The sequence below is a fragment of the Elephantulus edwardii genome, unplaced genomic scaffold (genome assembly GCF_000299155.1).
Source record: "Elephantulus edwardii isolate Elephantulus edwardi_28Jun2011 unplaced genomic scaffold, EleEdw1.0 scaffold00077, whole genome shotgun sequence".
NCBI classification, from domain to species: Eukaryota; Metazoa; Chordata; class Mammalia; order Macroscelidea; family Macroscelididae; genus Elephantulus; species Elephantulus edwardii.
Window position 1 is genome coordinate 8,822,256 of NW_006399827.1, and position 17,741 is coordinate 8,839,996.

General features: G+C 53.0%; 1 protein-coding gene across 1 annotated transcript; it reads right to left on the bottom strand.

Moving 5' to 3' along the window:
* Positions 1 to 29: 29 nt before the first annotated feature.
* Positions 30 to 12,894, bottom strand: XYLT2 (xylosyltransferase II). Its single transcript, XM_006889299.1, has 11 exons — positions 12,760 to 12,894; positions 6,037 to 6,529; positions 5,614 to 5,789; positions 5,200 to 5,402; positions 4,141 to 4,221; positions 3,758 to 3,974; positions 3,484 to 3,660; positions 2,963 to 3,225; positions 2,517 to 2,712; positions 1,555 to 1,888; positions 30 to 349 (listed from the first exon to the last, which is right to left on the bottom strand). Exons 1-11 carry the CDS (start codon positions 12,892 to 12,894, stop codon positions 30 to 32), a joined length of 2,595 nt encoding a protein of 864 aa, XP_006889361.1.
* Positions 12,895 to 17,741: the final 4,847 nt, after the last annotated feature.

Sequence of the window (17,741 nt, forward strand, 5' to 3'; positions counted from 1 at the left end):
TGGGTCCTCCAGGGCTGGCTGGGGCCCTGCTACCTGAGTCGCCCGTCTGCTTTGACAGGCCCCAGCTCTGATTTGGGGTCGGGGGACAAAGAGCTCCAGCTGGTCAGTCTGCAGGGCTCTAGTGAGGGGCACGTGGAGGGACCCGTGGCACACAGTCCAGCCACAGACCAGAAGCCACTCAGTTCCCTGTCTGTCCAGGCCTCCAGCGCAGGTCCCGTGAGCTCTGTGCGCCGCTTCGTGGCCTCCACAGGCTCAGGCTGAGGCAGGTTCAAGATGCCGCTCAGGCCCTGGAAGCTCTGCTCCATGTACTCGTTGTGGGGTGGCCCGGCGTGCAGCCAGGTGGCATCATCTGGGGATACAGAGCAGGCAATGAGCACACCCCCACCCAACACATCACAGAGGTCAGAGCCCTGAATTGGGCCTGGGGACCCTCCAAGTCCTGTGTCCTCTCCACCACTCAGTCCCATTTTGCTGAGTGGTCTTGAGCTATCCCACCAAACTCTCTGTGCCTTGCTTTTTAAAAATCAAGATGGTAACATATATAACCTCTAAGACCTGTAAGGTCTGTAAGATTTTTTAAAAAGCAGAGTCCAAGGCACATTAGAAAATAAGGTTCCTTCCCTAAAATGGACTGGCTGTGTTACCCACACATCTTCTCAACCAATCCCGGGGTTCCCAGAGCTGTCAGGGCCTCATACCCAGCTCTCCAACCAGCCAGCCATCCTGCCTGTATCCTGACCCAACTAACATCCTCAGTTCCCTTCACCCCCTGCCTGCTTCGCCCTCTGTTCCTCTCAGGTCAAACTCCTCCCAGTTTTGTCCACTCTGCTCAGAATCCTTTTCCCCATCACACTGCCAGCACCTACCTCCTCCCCTGGCCCCTCTGGTCTAATGACATTCTCCGCTATGGGACCCTTCCCAGATTAACTGTGTTTCTGTTCATGCCTGTACCCTCTGCCTTGGCCAAGTGGTGAAGGGTCGCACAGGGGACCAAGATGGTCAGTTAGATGTAACGCCAGGACTCAAGAGCTTGGGGTCAATCTCAGTGCAGTCATATATGGAGAAGCAGGCCCAGCCAGAGAGTGAGAGCCTGAGGCCAGCAGGGATCCAGAGAGACAGGGAGGGGCCTCTAGCTTCTAGTGACACCTGTCATCCTGACGCTGGGCTTCATGGAGGAGAGGACTGCAACCTTCCAGAAATGTCTCCGTTTTCACTGGGACTAGTCTGAGTGGTCTCTGGTAGTGGTATCACCTCCGCACTTGATGTGAGCTAAGACTCAGGTTCAGGAAGGCCAAGTCATTTACCAAGGATGACACTCATCCTGGTGGCATAGCTGTGTCCCCAAAACCAGTCTACCTGACCACAGAACAGAGGTCCCTTTCTACACCTCAGTGCTGGACCCAGGGATGCAGGGGGCTGGAAGGTCACAGGATCCAGCCTTCCTCTCCCTCCCCTAGGGATGGGATGTCAATTCTGACAACCTCTTAGGGTCACCAGCCTGGTAAATTATATTTTGTCTGGCTTTTGGGAATCACTTGGAAACTCACTCAGTACCTTTCCTGAGAGGTAGTTTGCGGTTGAAGGTCAAGGGCAGCACGAGGAAACGGGTCTCGCCCACAGGCTCCCAGAACTGGAGCAGTCGGACGGTCCAGGCTCCTGGCCGCAGGGGTCGGCTCAGCGGGGGCTTGTACTGTGTGACCTCGGTCTCCGCGTCTACAGTGATGTCATAAGACGTGGCTACCACGTAGGTTGGGTCAATCCAGACCACGGTGGCTGTGAGGTTGGGGCCCCGGGCCCAGCGCTGCATGGCCACAGGCTCGTCCAGTGGCCCTATCAGTCCCCCAAAGTTCCGGAACAGACGTTCTTTGGGGTCCCACTCAGTGCCAACCTGTAGGGAGGGAGGCAGATGGGAAGGAGCCTGGGGAAAGCCTTCTCTACCTTTGCATTTCCCCTAACTCACTGCGCAACCTCAAGCCAACCACTGTCTCTTTCTGGGCCTCAGTTTCCCCATCTGCAAAAGGTAGGGGTCCAACTGGGAGTGCACTAAGATTTCTTTTTGTATCGACCTGCTTTGCAGTGACAGGGACAATAAAGTAGAGATGAGGTTCACAGCACCACCCAGAGACCATTCCACATGAAGCCAAAGAACTAGATCAAGAGACACTCAGAGCTCAAACTTATGGGCCACTCAGAATGTCCAAGTCCCCGCAGGAGAAAATTCCTGAGGGTGAGAAGACTAGGCATGCCGGTAATGGGGCCGGCACTTCCCCTCTGCCCGCTGGGATCCTGTGTGCCTTGAAGGCTTAGTGTGCACACTTGGGGTTACATTGCATGGGCAGGTCTGCGTAAGGCCATCCCCACATCTACCACTGCCAGGGAATCAAAGGTGCAAGGAAAGTCCATAAAAGCTTAGCTGGGTTCCAACCACACCCTCCCTTGGTGTCTGTCCTTCTCATCCCACTACCCTGAGTCTGACTAGAGGGTCAGGAAAAATTAAGGGAGAGGACCCATCCCACCTCCAAGCTTTGGAGCCGGCTCGCCTGGTCACTGTGCCCCACCAGCTTCAGCGATCCCTGGGGCATCAGCCACATCTCCAACGTCTCTGTCGGCCCCGGGGCGGAGGGCTGCACCGCCTGCGTCACCAGGTAGCCCTGGAAATGGTCGTCATAGAAATACAGGTGCACGCTGGACGGCAAGCCCCTGGGCTCAAACCTAAGAAGGTTCCAGCAGGGAGAAAGGGAGATGCCATCAGCACACCCAGCTTGGCCTGGATAACCAGGGAGGGGCTACAGGAAGTCCCACCCTAGGTACTTCCTTTGCTGCAAATCTCACAACTCTGGCCCCCACCTGCCTGGCTCTTTCTTGGCTCCTTTTTTGTTTTCCATTTGCAGGGGCTGTCGCTTTCTGACTGGTCTCACACATAGAACCCAACACCCCAAAATATGTCAGAAGGAGCTCTCACCTACAGAGTGAGGTGGCTGGAGGGGGTGTGGAGGTGGCGACGTGGCGCAGGCTGAGGCGGACAAAGGCAGTGTAGGCAGTGAGCATGATGTCGCTGAGCCCACCGGGCCCGTCGGCCACGTCGTAGGTGTTCTCCCAGTAGGCCTTGAGGGCTGGCGTGCCTGGGGGGTAGCTGCCATACAGGTGAAAATCTAGGATTTCCAGGACCTCCTGGTTCACAGTGGACTCGAACTTCCGGGCAAAGAAAGTGGGCCTGGAGACTTGCTGGAGAAGAAGAGGCAAAGAGTAGGGAGGGGTCTGGAGGTGCAGAGAGCCTGGCTTCTTCCGGCCTGCCTACAGATGAGGACCAGCCAGCCTATTGGGTTTTTCCTGCTGCCACCGACTGCCCAGGGATGTGGGCGGCCCCAGACGACTTCCTCAGGTGAACAGCCCACCCTGCTCCCTTCAGAACTCTGGGAAAGCTCACGGGGGAACAGTGGGGTGACCCTAGCAAGGGGCAGCCTCTCAGGCTGTAGGCAGCACCTGCAGCCGCAGGAAGTCCGAGGGCTTGAAGTCGTTGGGTGAGCAGCCGCACCAGTCCACGATGTGCTTGTACTGGCACTTGCAGCCCAGCTTGCGGTTCCAGTTGGTCACTCGCAGGTTGTTGTCCACAAGGCTCTCGCAGGCTGGGCTGTTCTCCAGCACCGTGTGGAAGAAGGACTGCAGGCAGCCCAAGGAGGGGGGACAGGGTGAGAGGTGGTCCCCTGAGTGCACACCCTCCCCCCCGGGCCCCTGGGTCAGCCCCAGGGTCACCTACCTCAGCCGGGAGCAGAGTGTACGTGTAGAACTGGCGCAGCTGGGCTACGAGTGGATCATCCGTGTACACCACGTACTCCACGAAGCTGCGTGTCAGCACGAACCAATCAGAGCCACCGTCCACCACGATGCCTGCCGGGATCTGCCGCTCTCCCAGACGCCACATGTGTGAGTCGCACTCGTGGAAGAGCCTGTCCAGGCCCTGTTTCTTGATGAACCTGTGGATGGCAGGCAGGTCACGGCGGAGGGACCGGCAGGGTGTGGGTCCTCCCGTCTGTGGTTGGTTTTGAGGCTCAGCAAAACCCCAGGCTGGGGACAGCCGAGTTCCTTAAGCAAGGAGGGTTCAGACAAAACCCCAAGACCCAGGCCCACCTTATTCCTCACCTAGAGTTGTCCCGGCCATGTGACTTGAGGAAATTCTTGTCCCGGTTCTTGGACAGGAAAGCCACCAGCTCTTCGTTGGTTCTGGAGAGGGAATGTGGCAGAGTGGGTGGCAATGTGAGGGAGCGGGACTGGGGCTGTCGCAGGGCAGCCTCCCTCTGGCTCTCTCCCTTGGCTTGGGGCTTCTCATCACTGAGTACCGCCCTGGCCCCTGCTCCATGTCCAGCTGGTGCTCTGGGGTAGTAGGAGGCCCTGAGGCACCCCCCCCATCCTTCCTCTACCTTTTGCTGTCTGACCCTGCACCTCCAGGGCCAGACCAAAGGCTCCTCCTCCTCCTCCCCATCTCTATCCTCAGATCAAGGAGCCCTGGTGGCATGAGAGTTAAGCGCTTAACTGCTAACTGAAAGGTTGGCAGTTTGAACCCACCAGTGGCTCCTCAGGAGAAATGATCTGGCTAGGGAGCTCTGCTGGTCTCGTAGTAAGGAGCTGCATTGCCAGACCAAAGGCGCACAGTTTGAATCCATTGACCGCTTCATGTGAGAAAGGTAATCTTTTCCTATGTGGTTTGTAGTCTCCGAAAGCCCATGGATGGTGAGCTAGTCGGTTCCAACTTGATGGCACATGACAGCAGTATATGTTCTTGGATTAAGCCCCAAACCAAACCTAACTGCTGCTGAATCAACTCACGGGAACCATCCATTAGGTTTTCGAGACTGCAAACCATTAGTAGAGAACAATGCTCATTCTCCCCCCTCCAAGCAGCTGGTGGATTCGAACTGCTGACCTTTTGATTAGCAGGACAACACATAAGGGTCTACAGTACCAGCGCTTCCCTTAGGGAACCCTATGGGGCTGTTCTCTCCTCTCAGATCACTGTGAGTTGTAACCAACAGCATCCTCCAGGAATCCCTTCCATTGTTTCCCTACAATAGGGCCGGAGTCAAGGGGAGGGAAAGGAGTCCCTGTGGACCCTCTAACACTGAGGCCCCCTATCTAAGGTCCAGGCATGAGGGACAGCTGCCTCCCTCCCAGGGAGGTAGGCGTCCAGGCACCATGCCTTACCTGGTTGGGTAGTCAGTGGCACTGAGGTTGATGAAGAAGTCCCATGCCCAGCCAGGCACCTCCAGCAGGTCCCGCATGCTCCTCAGGTACATCCTCAGCAGGCTGGCGCCACCCCAGATGGTGACCATGCGCCAAGGCGTCACCCGTACATTGTCATAGTGCCGGGCCAGCTCCACCACCTCTCGGTGCAGGTAGTTGGAGCGCTGAGAGGAAAGGAGGAGCTTTTCAGCACTCTAACCTCTGGCGTCATCCTCCCAACACTGAGGATGTGGAAGGGACCACACGGGCAGGGCTCCAGCTCCGGATCAGCTGTGTGAGCAGCTAGCTCCCATCCGGGGTCTCAGTTTCCTTATCTGCAGAACAAGGGGCTCTCTGCTCACTGCAGGGCCCCGGGCTTCCACCCAAGCACAGTACCTGGTCCACGTGGATATAGAAGAAGTGCTGTTCATGATACACCGCCTTCAGGAGCCGCTTCAGCTGGCGGATGGCACGGCCATGGACCACCAGCATGTAGGCGATGCGGACTGGGGGGCCGTCCGCAGGCTGCTGGGCCCGGATCTCATCCCACTGGATGCCGGGGCTCATCTTCCCTGAGCGGAGAGAACAGGTCACAGTGGGGGTGAGGTGGGAAGATGGGCTGCCTGCCCCAACTTGAAGCTTGACACTTCCGAAGTACACACACTCGGCCTCTACCCCTCAGCACACTTGGTGCAAACTTGAGCCTCTCTGGGCTGCTTCCTCTGGTAAGAAGTGAGGGTGAGATCTCTACCAGGCACCTCCTGGGGTTATCCCATCTCCACCCCACACCTAGGGAGGACTGAACACCATGTCCCTCACCTGCCAGTTGGCAGTGCCGGGGCACAGCCTTGGGCATAAGCTTCCCGGCCTGGTGCAGGCACACCACGTTGGCGATCTCCTGCTGGCACTGCTTGGTGTTGGCCCGGGCCAGTGCGGACAGCGCGTCCTTGCCCACGATTTCACACTTGGGGGTGAAGCCATTGTCCGTGGGTTGGGGCGCACCCTCCACGCTCCCTGTGTCTCCGTGGGGTGGAAAGCCAGCAGCCCCTACTAGCGCCTCCCCAGCTGCCGCTCCACTAAGGTTCTGGCGGCCGGGGGCCTCTGGGGGCGGGGCAGGCGGCACCCGGCGGCTAGCTCTGTGCCGGCTGGTTACTGCCCGCATCACCTTGGCCACCGGTACCGCAGGGCTCTCAGCACGGCCTCGCCAGCGCCCATGCCTTCGTCCCGCGCTGCCTCGGCGCCCAGCCGAACTGTCTGTGTCTTTGGAGCCCTCGCCAGGGTCCAGCGGCCGTGGCTTCCTCTGTCTTCCTTTCTGTAAGAGACGGACATACACAGCTCACCGGGCAGGCATTCAACTCTTCCTGCTTTCACTTGTCTTGTCCAGGACACCCTCCCATCCAGACACCTCTATCCATCCTTTACCTGGAAGTTCAGCTGCATACTGTCCACACAGCACTTCTGCTGAGAAACCTCTCTGACCAGAGAACGCCACCCTCACACCATGTCACCATGTCCCCTTTACCTCCCTGATCACAAGGCACTTCCTTTCTTGCTTTAGACTCAGACACTACTTTCTATTTCAGCAGATAGTGAGGGAAGCCCTAGTTCCCCTGGTCCTGCTCCCCCAACCCCGTCCCTGTCAGACCAAATCCCATCTATCTTTCATGATCCAGCTTTAGGTCTTCCTCCTGTAAACCAGTTTGCTTGCCCCGGAGGGTGTTCTGAGCTCTGCAGCCCTTATAAGTTCAAAGGTAGCTGTGTCTGTGCCCAGCAGAGCACCTGGCACACTGGGGCTCTGGCTGCAGTCTGGAAGGGACAGAGGACCTTCCCTCAAGTGAATGCTTAAGATTGAAGACTCTGGAGTCACAAAAGCACAAGCCTGGTTCTGCTCCTTATCAGCAGCTCCCAACAGTCACCATTAACTCAGCTTATTTCCTCAGCTGTAAAATACATTGGGGAAGAGTGAGTCCTAAAAGAGCTAAGGCATGAGATAATGTATCGGGAGAGCTGTCCGAACCAGCTGTCTCCCTTCCTCTCTGCCGTCAGCCACAAACTTCAAAGCCACCTTCTTCCCCCTCCCCCCCCCTTTTATTGTGATTTTAATGGAAGTTTACAGAAAAGTTGGATTTTCATTCATTCATTGTTGCACATTTTCCTCCCAACCACCCTTCCCCAAGTTCACTTAAAAAAAAATACTACAAAGCCACCTTCTAGGTCCTGTTCGTGGCCTCTTAGCAGCATCATGCACGGGATCACCTCCTCCCACGGTTCCTGGGATACTGTGTTCTCCTGCCTTTCCCCTATCTTCGGGGCTATTCCTTCTCAGTCTTCTTGAACAATCCCTGGTCCTTTCACAGTCCAATCTCGTTACTCCCTAGGTGGTAATATTTGCTCCCTTGGTCAGAAGCATTATCTGCAAGCTTTTCTCTCCAAAATGTCTCTCTAGCCTTGACTATTTCCTCAAGTTACTTATCTGCCAGCCTGCTGGACGCCTCCTCTGGGAGCCTGCCCGATCTGAGGACGGCCTGAGGTAACTCCACAAGTACATCTCTGTTCTTTCTCCCCAAACTGGCTCCTTCCCATCTCAGGGAAGAACAGCTCCGTCCATGGAGGTCACAAACTCTGGGGTATCATCTTCTCCTCTTACACCCCCACAAGCGATCCATCAGGAACCTCTGTTGGTGGTGGTGGCTGTTGTTAGGAGCCATTGAGTGGAGTATGACTCATAGTGATCCCATGAACAACTGATCTGAACCCTGTCCTGTCCTGTGCCATCCTCACAATCTGACACACTCAAGCCCTTTGCCGCAGTGACCCTGCCAACCCACATGGTTGAAGGCCTTCTTCTCTTTTGCCATCCCTCCGCCTTCCCAAGCATGATGTCCCTCTTCAACAACAACCCCCAGCAACATACCAAGTACATGAGATGAAGCTTCATAATCTTTGCCTCCAAGGAACACTCTGGCTGCATCCTGTTGGTGTTAACTTCAAAATAGATCTAGAATCGGTTCACTTCCCACCACCTCTGTCACCACCCTTGCCTGGGTCCCCCATCTTCTAGTTCCCTGGTGGCCTGTGCTCATCACCATGGCACTGTTCCTGTTAACACTTACATCCCATCTTACTGCTCCTCTTGAGACCATCAATAAAAGCCAAAGTCCTTACATTAAATGCCTGCAAAGGCTAAGTGAGCTGTGTCCGGCTGTCCCCGCCCCCAGCCTCTGCCTCTCTGACCTCATCTAACTCCCTGTGGCTTGCTCTACTCTAGTCACAATGGCCTTCTCAGTGTCCCTCGCCCCACCTGGCGTGCTTGTGACTCAGACTTTTGCCTAGAAGGCTCTTCTCGTTTCCGCACAGCTCATTCTTTGCTCAGCATCTTCTCTGCAAAGTCCATCCTGAATTTCAGACTCCAACCCTCCCTCAGCCGCTTCATGGTCCCCATAGCAGGAATCACCTTCTAACATCCCAGCATTCATTATCCGCAGTGCATTCCTGAGTGCAGCTTTGCTCCCAAGGATGTAAGCTTCATGAGGACGCATTTCCAGAGCCCAGGAGTACCTGGAGACTGGAGGCAACAAATATCTGTTGCAGGACTGACTGACAAACGCAAAGCTCCTGGCACAGACTCAGCATCCAAGAAAGGCTTTTATCATTATTACTATTATTAGTACTGGTTGTTCTTGTTATGTGTGACTCTTACTGACCCTGCAAACAGCAGACCTGAACCCTGCCCTATGCTGCGCCATCCTCACCATCTCTGACACACTTGAGTCCACTGTGTCAGCCGCCACGTCAATCCATCTCATGTGAGTCCTCCTCTCTTATGCTGACCCTCCACCTTCCCAAGCATGATGTCCTTCTCTGGGGACTGGCCCACCCTAACAACATGCCCAGAGTATGTGGGGCAGTACCTCACTATCCTTGCCTCCAAGAAGCACCTTGGTTTCACTGGACGTTGTTGCTGTTAGGTGCTGTGAAGCTGAGTATGACCCATAGTGATACTGTGAACAAGAGATCTGAACCGTGACCTATCCTGTGATATCCTCATCATCCGTGAGTCCATACTGCTGCAGTCAGTGTGTCAATCCATCTTGCTTAAGTGGACCTTCTACCTTTCCAAGCATGATGTCCCTCTCCAAGGAATGCCGCTCTCCTAACAACATGCCCAAAGTATGTGAGATGAAGCTTTGTCATCCTTGCCTCCATCCGGTAGGAAATAAATATAAGTGAGGAAAAGGGTCTAAGGCCCTCAGATGACTTGGGCTCCATCACATGAGTTCAATCCTTACCTCACATGCAGAGAACTTCCCACAACCTCCAAGCATGACAGGAACAATAGCCTGTCAGGCCAACAGCAATCCTGGCCCAGGGCCCCACCTTTAAACTCTACATCAATGTCCTCTGGGCCCAACACCCACATAGTCTTATCTCTTGAAAGATATTCCAAAAAAAACTAGTGTGTCCACGCCCATCTGAGAGGAGATGCCTGCAAGAGGGTAGGGAAGGTGGGAAGCTGACCTCATCCTATGAGTTGCTAGCTTAGAAGTCAGTGGTTCAAACCCATCAGCTGCTCTGAGGAAGAGAAATGAGGTTGTCTGTGAAGATTTACAGCCTAGGAAACTGCTAGTGAGCTGCATGAGTGAGAAGTGACTTGACAGCAGTGAGTCTGGGCTTCTGTTTCACTGGGGAGGCACCTGGAGCTGGACAGCTCCTAGGAATGGCCAAAGCAGCCCCATGGAGCTGAGCCTGCATCCACCTGCAACATCAGAGCAGGCAACAGTGCGGGCCCATCTCAGGGTGAGCAGTAACAGTAAAGGGGCCGTGGAACATGTAATCTCTGCGGTGGAGGCTAGGACACTAAGTCAGGAAGCTGGTCAGGAGGGCAGGGCATGGGGCACAGGGCCAGGCTGGCTGCGGTGGGGGACAGGATGTGGGAGGAAATGGCATGATGGTGCCCTGCACTGCAGCAGGGAGCTGGCTGACCCTGAGAAGGACAATCCCAGAGGAGGCCGGGGGACCAGGAGGCAACTGTGGAGTGTTGAGAAGGTGCTGGGGCGGGGCACATGGGCAGCTCTCCCTGACCCTCCCCAGGCCTCACTTCATCTGGCCCGTCAGCAGGTCCCCATGCTGGTGCCCCATGAGGGGCTGTCCCCAGTACTACCTGAGGTGAGGGTCCCCTCTGATTCCTGTAAAGTTCTCCAGCCCATTCTGACTTCTGTTCCTCTTCAGAATTCCTTGAGTCACAGGGACTAAACGCATAAACTTTCTCTGGCTTTCTCAGACTGCCATTAAAACAAGGGTGAGACAACGCTTGGGAAAGCTTCGACACCTACAGCAGCTCTCTGGATGCTAATGATCTTCCTTGCCATCCACTTTAGCCCCTCCAGAATGTGTATCTTAAACATGCATCTGGTCAGACCAATGCTAAAACCCCTTCCTGCCTTCCCACCACACTTAGAATAATGCACTCAAGACTCTCAGTGTCTCCCGCGCTGGACTCTAACCTTATTCACCACACCCTCCTTTCTACCACTCAAAGCCTTTGCTGGATCGCTCCAGTCTACCTCTTCCCACTTGCTCCTTCAACTCACATGCCACTTCTTACGAGAAGCCTTCTCTGATCACCTGATCTAAACTCCTCGCACCATGTTCTTCTGGCAAAACAGCCCCATTTAAATTTAGGATTATTTATTTGAGTTTCCTTTTCATTGTCTCTCCTTGTAGATTCCCTGCTCCAAGAGGGCAGGGACCACATCTATTTTATTTCTGTATCTCCACTAGCAGCACAGTGCCTGGTACAAAGCAAAACGTAATAAATAAGTATCCTGAATGAATGATATCTGCACTGTGCAATGATGAGAGTAAATCAGAACTCACAGCCATTGAATTGGTTCTGATTCTATCATGTTTCCAAAGCTAAAGCAGAATAAGACTCTTCATCTTTCTTCCCTGCAGCCAATGGTGGGTATGAATCACCAAAGACCCACAGCCTGTGAGCAGGCAGTGCAACTCAATACAGACTGTCATTTACCAAAAGCTCTGAATGTGCCAGTGTGTGCTTCACCGTAATCTATATGATCACCCAGGGAGAAAGATGCTGTTCCTACCCTCACCTGTAAGATGGAACACTGAAGATAGAGATGAAGCAACCAAGTAGCCCCACAGTTACTTAGGAGCAGGAGCTGAGATGGGATGGTGGAAGGAATCATCCCAAGGCTGAAAGTCTAACTTCCACGCTCCCCTTCCTAAGCCCTGTGAAGCTGCCTGGCCAGTGTCAGTGACAGCTGCCTGGACTGTATAACCTTTAGTTCATCGTGTGTGTGTCTTTCCACTACAGTCCAGGACTTCCCCTGTCCCCTTTAGTCCTGGAAGAAGAAACGAGACTGGGGCAGAATCTCTAACATTCCACTACTCCAGTTCTCCACCCTAGGCTAGACAATCTCAGTCAGTCCTACCACACAAAGCTCAGGGCCAAGTGTATCTGAGAAACCTCTCAATGACACAATTCCCCAGAGTGGTCCAATCATGCTCCAGGGTCAGCGGGCTCCCAGGCAGCTCAGCAGCCCATTCCATCTTCGGATGTGCCTTCCATCCCCCATGGAGCCCCAGATGATCTCCTCCTGCTCGCTGGTCCACACAGCACCAGCCCACTCCCTTGGGATACCAGAGTCGGCCTCCCTACCCCACTCTCAGTCTGCCCTGACAAAGGGCAAGCACCCCTCAGCTCCTTTTGAGCGGCTCTGCTCCCACTCTTTTTCTCAGCCTCTATCCCAAATAAGGGGAGTCAGCCTCTAGAGTAGGCCTCCCAGACTGGTGAGATGCTGGGAGGGAACACCGACATGCTACACTCTGTCAGGCATAAGGACCAAGACAGGTAGGCAGGTCCTGACCCAGAGTCCTCCTCTCAAGTCCTCTCCTGTAAGCCCACCTAGGTTTGGCAGACCCCTCAGCTGGGGAAGTCATGCCAGGGAACACTCCAGCTCTCTCTCTCTCAGGGTCACTCCCCACTCCCTCGGCCCCCCAGAACACACTGTCCCAGGCCCAAGTTTCAATGTGATCTCCTACCACTCCACTCCCCACCAGCCGCTGCTCTGCAGACACGGCGGGTCCCCTGTCCCCATTCCTTCGTCCACAGCGCACACCCCCGTCCCCTCCCAACTTCTGAAAGTTTGGCCTGGGGCTCCCCACCTCCCCACCACAGGCCCTGGTCCAGCCCTGCTTCCTAGTCCTGCTCCCACGCCTGACCCGAACTGCTCTGGGTCAGAGACGCCCCCCGGAACCTGCTCTGCCCGCCTCCGCCCCCCAGCCTGCCTTCCACCAGGGCCTCCAGGTCACGCACCGTCCCTACGGACAAGCCCCATGCCCGCCTGGGAAAGGGTCACCGGGAGCTAGCCGCACCGCTGCGGGGCTGCCCGCACCCCACACGCGCCAGGCCTGGGCCCCACTTCCTGTCGAGGGCCACCCGCAGCCCCGCCAGGACCCCGCGCCCCCGCGCGCCCCCGCGCCCGGCCGGCCTGCCCGCCCGCCTGGCCGGCGGCGCACCTCGCCTGGCTCGTCCTCCTCCAGGCCGCTGAAGCTCCACACCACCAGGCCCTGCAGCAGCAGGATAGCCAACGCCGTGGCGATCGCGAGCTTGTAGCGCCGCACCAGCTTCTGCACCCGCACGCTCGCCACCATCTTCCTGCCTGGGACGCGGGGCGCGTGCCCAGCCCTGCAACCCGGCCGCGGGCGCGCGCACAGGGGCCGGGGCGGAGTCGGGGCGGGGGCGGGGCCGACGCACGTAGGCCGGCGGGGGTGGAGCCTCGGCCTCGAGGGGCCTTGGGGTGGCGAGGGGCTGGGGGTCCCTGGGGCCTGGTCTTCCTGATCTCTGTGCTCTGGTTTGCTCCTCATCCTGGACAACAAGAACATCATACTGGGGTGTGGAGAGGCCTATCTTTCAATCTTTTGTTCTCCGTCTGGGGTCTCAGCCCTGCATGAACAAACTCTCGGTCCTTGGGTACACAAGGGAATGGCCCCCAGAAGGACCAAGTTGGGAGAAACTGAACAGGTGCAAGAGCTCCTTGCTTAAAAACTCCAGAAATCTCACTATGGGGCAGTTTAACTCCTTTGACTGGCATCTGAGACGCCCATGAAACATTATTATCTTCTCTTTCATTCGCAAACATTCTCAGGCCTCTGCTGGAACCCCAGCTCAAACCCCAGCAAGCATAAAAATCAGCCGCAGGACTTGCCAAAACAAATTGCTGCACTCCACCCCCCACCCCCAGCTATCGTTTGGGTAGATCTGGAGTGGGACCTGAGAATTAGAATTGTTAACAAATTCCTGCGTGATGCGCAGAGGCCTCTAGTCGGAGGACTATGCTAGACTATTGCATATGTTCTTGCTGGCAAGTCCTAGCCACAGTCCCCTCGCGCGGGCCTCCTCAATGGTGTCCTAACCCTCCGCTTTCTCCAGCACTGTACAATCAGCCCTGCCCACATAGCCCGTCGTGTTTCTCTAAAATCATGCCTTTTCCCCCTTTGAATCTTTAGTCCAGCATTTGACACTCAGCTTCGATCAGTTAAAAAAGCCCCGGGTATTGCAAATGGAGGGAGTTCTGGTAGCCCAGTGGCAAGAAGCTGTGCTGCAATCCCAAAGTCATTTGGTTCGAGGCCACCAGCTTCTCCGTGAGAGAGGGATGGGCGATCTCCTCCCATGCGATTAACTGCTTCTGAAAACCCACTGGAGGGTCAGCTATAGGTCGATTCCTACTCTACAGGACACAACAACAACATTTCAAATGGCTGCTGAGAGGTTGGTGGCTCAAACACAGCCAGGGGATGTGAGGCGCTATCTTTAGAAAGAATGCAGTCTAGAAACCTATATGGGACAGTGTCACATGGGGTCGTTATAAGTAAAAATCCACACCTTAGCACCCAAGAAAAACAAAGAGCAATTGAAGCCCAGCTTCCTACGTTGCCCCCTCGCCTCCCCCTATCCCCAAGCAGAACCTATTTTGAGTGTCTGGAATGCTCACGCCTCGCATTAGACAAGTCTAAACACCTGTGGCCCGAGGATCCTGGCAGGTCCCCGGAGAGGGGGCGGGGAGAGGCTGCAAGGCCACACCCAGCAGGGCACCCCGAGAGTCGCTGCAGGTGAAGCAAAGCGCTTCCGGGAGAGAAGAAACAAAACCAGCAAAAAATGAGAAAGAAGATTTAAGATGAAAACTTAAAAAAAAAACACAACAAAACACAGAGAAGTCTGCAAATACCAACAGTTAAAACAAAAGTTAGCAAAGTTTGCAGGTTTTACAAGTTGCCGGGAGATTAGCGTGGTGAGAGTATTTTAACCTCAGATGAGGTGTGGGTACCTAGATAAAACCTCATTTATTTATCAGTCACCTCATGCTCCTTCGGTAATCATTCCATCTCTCAGCGTTTGTTAAAGGAGAGAATTACAAACAACGTTTCCAATGAGGGTTTGGCTGCTTAAGAAAACCTACACTTCAAAGATTTTGGAAAACATTGCTTGATGCCAACAATGATATGTTAATTAATATCGATCCCTATGCTCATTAAATCACATCCCACAGAGACTTCTTCTTGCCAATAGTGTCCCCCACCTACAATGAAAATAGCTTTATTTTTCATTGATCATATAAATAATACACACTCATTATATAACACTTAAAGAGTAGACAAATAAGGAAGAAAAAGGCCCCTGTAATGCCGTCTTGAGATAAACAACTTGGTAACTGCCTCCCCTTCAACTGCTATATGTGCACAGGTAATTATCTAACAAGGAGCCCTGGTGACCCAGTGGCAAGAAGCTGTGCTGCAATCTCGAAGGCAAGTGGTTCGAATCCAGCAGCTGCTCCATTGGGAGAAGGCTGGACAGTCTCCTGTTGTGCGGTCAACAGCCTTTAAAAACCCTCCAGAGGATCAGCTATGGGTCAGGTAGGTTCCAACTCGACCTTACACAAGAACAATAATCTAACATGGAGGAGAGTACGGCATACACTCAGCTTTTAAAACTAACTTATTTTAAGTATCTTCTCTTTCACTAAGCTTTTAAGCTTCTTGCTTTTCTCTTTTCTTTGCTTCCTTTCCCTTTTCTTCATACCTTTCTGCACATTTTTTGCAGCTCAGGTGTCCCAGGAGGTAGAGAGTTACGATGTCAACCCAAAGTCAGGCTGTTCCAATTCATCAGCTGCTGGGAGAGAAATGGGCAGTCTCCTCCCCTGCAATTTACAGCCTCTGTTGGTTCATACTCAACACAATACCACACAACAACAACAGCACAATTATAAGACTGTCTTCCTTAGGGAATGCTGCTGTGACAGAGTTAACGCCAATAGATGGCTTTAACAATTTCTCTCTTAGAGTTTAGGACTATTATGTACCTGTTATCTACTGAGTTAAAATGTATTCCAAACCACGCCCTAAGGTGAGGGAAGCCGAATATCAAATTTAATAATAGTAGACCAAATGCTGGAAATGAGGGAAGCTTGATACAAACTGAAGGCCACCTTGTGACACTGGGGCATTCCCTAGGAGTCAACATTGTTCTTAGTTTGTATCAACTGAATCCCTCCCTCTTGAGATTAGCATAAAGAGGAACTTGGCCTTATCTGTAAAAGACTTCACCATTATCCTTTGTTTTGTACTTGTGATTTTACTTTTATTATCTTATGATTCTAAAGAAATACTCAGAGAAGCATGGCTTGAGGTCTTCAGTCGAGAACTGCTGACCCCCTGTTTTACGCTCTCTGCTCTATCTCATTCCTGGTTGTTTGTCTCTTTATTATAAAATTATTCTATTCTTTGGGACCCTCGGTCTGCAACACTAAGGGAACTCCAATTCATCACAACAAATTAGTGCTGTGATGGGACTAAGCAGGGTTACCTTCCACTCTTAATTGGCTTGAAGGCAATGAATTTGAATTTGACCAGGCTGTAACATGCTTGTGCACACATCCCTATGCACTCTTATTTTTATTTCCGTCGTGGAATTTTCCAGGAATGAAATCACTGGGGGGAAGGGAATTTTAAATTGTAATGTATGTTTTTAGATGGCTTTCCCCAAATCTACATGTCAGCAACAAAGTCCAAGTGCATTGTTTCCAGCATCTCTTCTAGCAGAAGTTACCACTGATAGTGACAAGTGATGCCATCGTTTGCTGTGCAGGCAGTTCTCTGCTGGGGAGGTCTCTAGTGTCCCGTCTTTATCTCTAAGTCTCTCTTGTCTGTTCTGTATGTAAATGATAGGAGTTGTTTGAAAAATCTGCGTACAAGCACGGTTACATCCCTTTCATTTTTCTGTGTAGTTGGCTGAAAGCCCCTGGCTCACGGAATCATTTTTGGTTGGTCCTGTGAGTTACCTAAACAGCTTGTGGTTGGCATATGCAGTTCACAATGTGGGGGCTGGCTATGCTGTTACTGTCCCCAGGCAGAAGGAGGTGATGGGATAGGGAAAGGTGTGTGGAATATTCAGTTGGTGCAACTGCATTTCACTGCCCCAAAGAGTCACCATGGGAAGCTGGTTTGTAACAAGAAGTTGCTTTCCTTGAACTGGTTCACTAAGTCCAGGCAAAAGGCCCCTTATTCAGATTCCCAAGCTTGCAGTTCCCCAATTAACTCAGCAAGAGTGTTTCCTCTATGAGAAGCTGAGAATTCCATCTCCGAATGACTTAAACATTCATAGGAGTAAGTAATATGCGATGAGAGATAACACTTCTAAAGACATAAGATCTGTTAGGGTTAGGTACTGTTGCATTCATTCTGACTCATAATGTCCCTGTGTACAGCAGAAAGAAGCACTGCCCAATCCTGTTCCAGCCCCAGAATTGCTGCCACGTTTGACCCCGTTGTTGCAGGCACTGTGTCAAACCACTTTGTTGAAGGCCGTCTTCTTTTTCACTGAGCCTCTACTTTACTTAGAAAGACTTTATCCTTGAAACTTGATCAACAGTTCAGTGGAAAAAGGATGACCCTCAACTACGACAATGGGTTCAAGTGTAACACTGTGAGGATGTCCCAGGACTGGGAAGGATTTTGTCATGTGCATACAGGGTCACTCTGAACTGACTCAATGGCACCTAATCTCAGGCTCTTTTCAGAAGCAGGCTGCCATACAGCCATTGTTTTCCCTGTAGAGTGACTGATGGGTTTGAACCACTGACCTTTGGATTAGCAACTGGGCACTTTAACTAGTACACCATCAGGGCTCCTGGTTAACAAGCAAGGATAATTTTTTTAAATTTAAATTTATTATTAATTTCAGTAAAAATTTACAGAGACTTTGGGTTTCCATTCACTCATTGTTGTACTTTTCTCCTCTCCCAACCCTGCCCCCCAGTACACTACCCTTTTGGAAAAGTAAAAGAAAAATTATTTCATTGTTTTGCAATCCCTCCCCCAGGTCCACTCCACCATGTAGCCTTCACTCCAGACTCCTGTCATGACAAAAATACCTAATCACATATTCCTTTTAAACAGTTTTCTCCCTCATCTGTTTCAATGCGGTATGGCACCATGCAGTATTT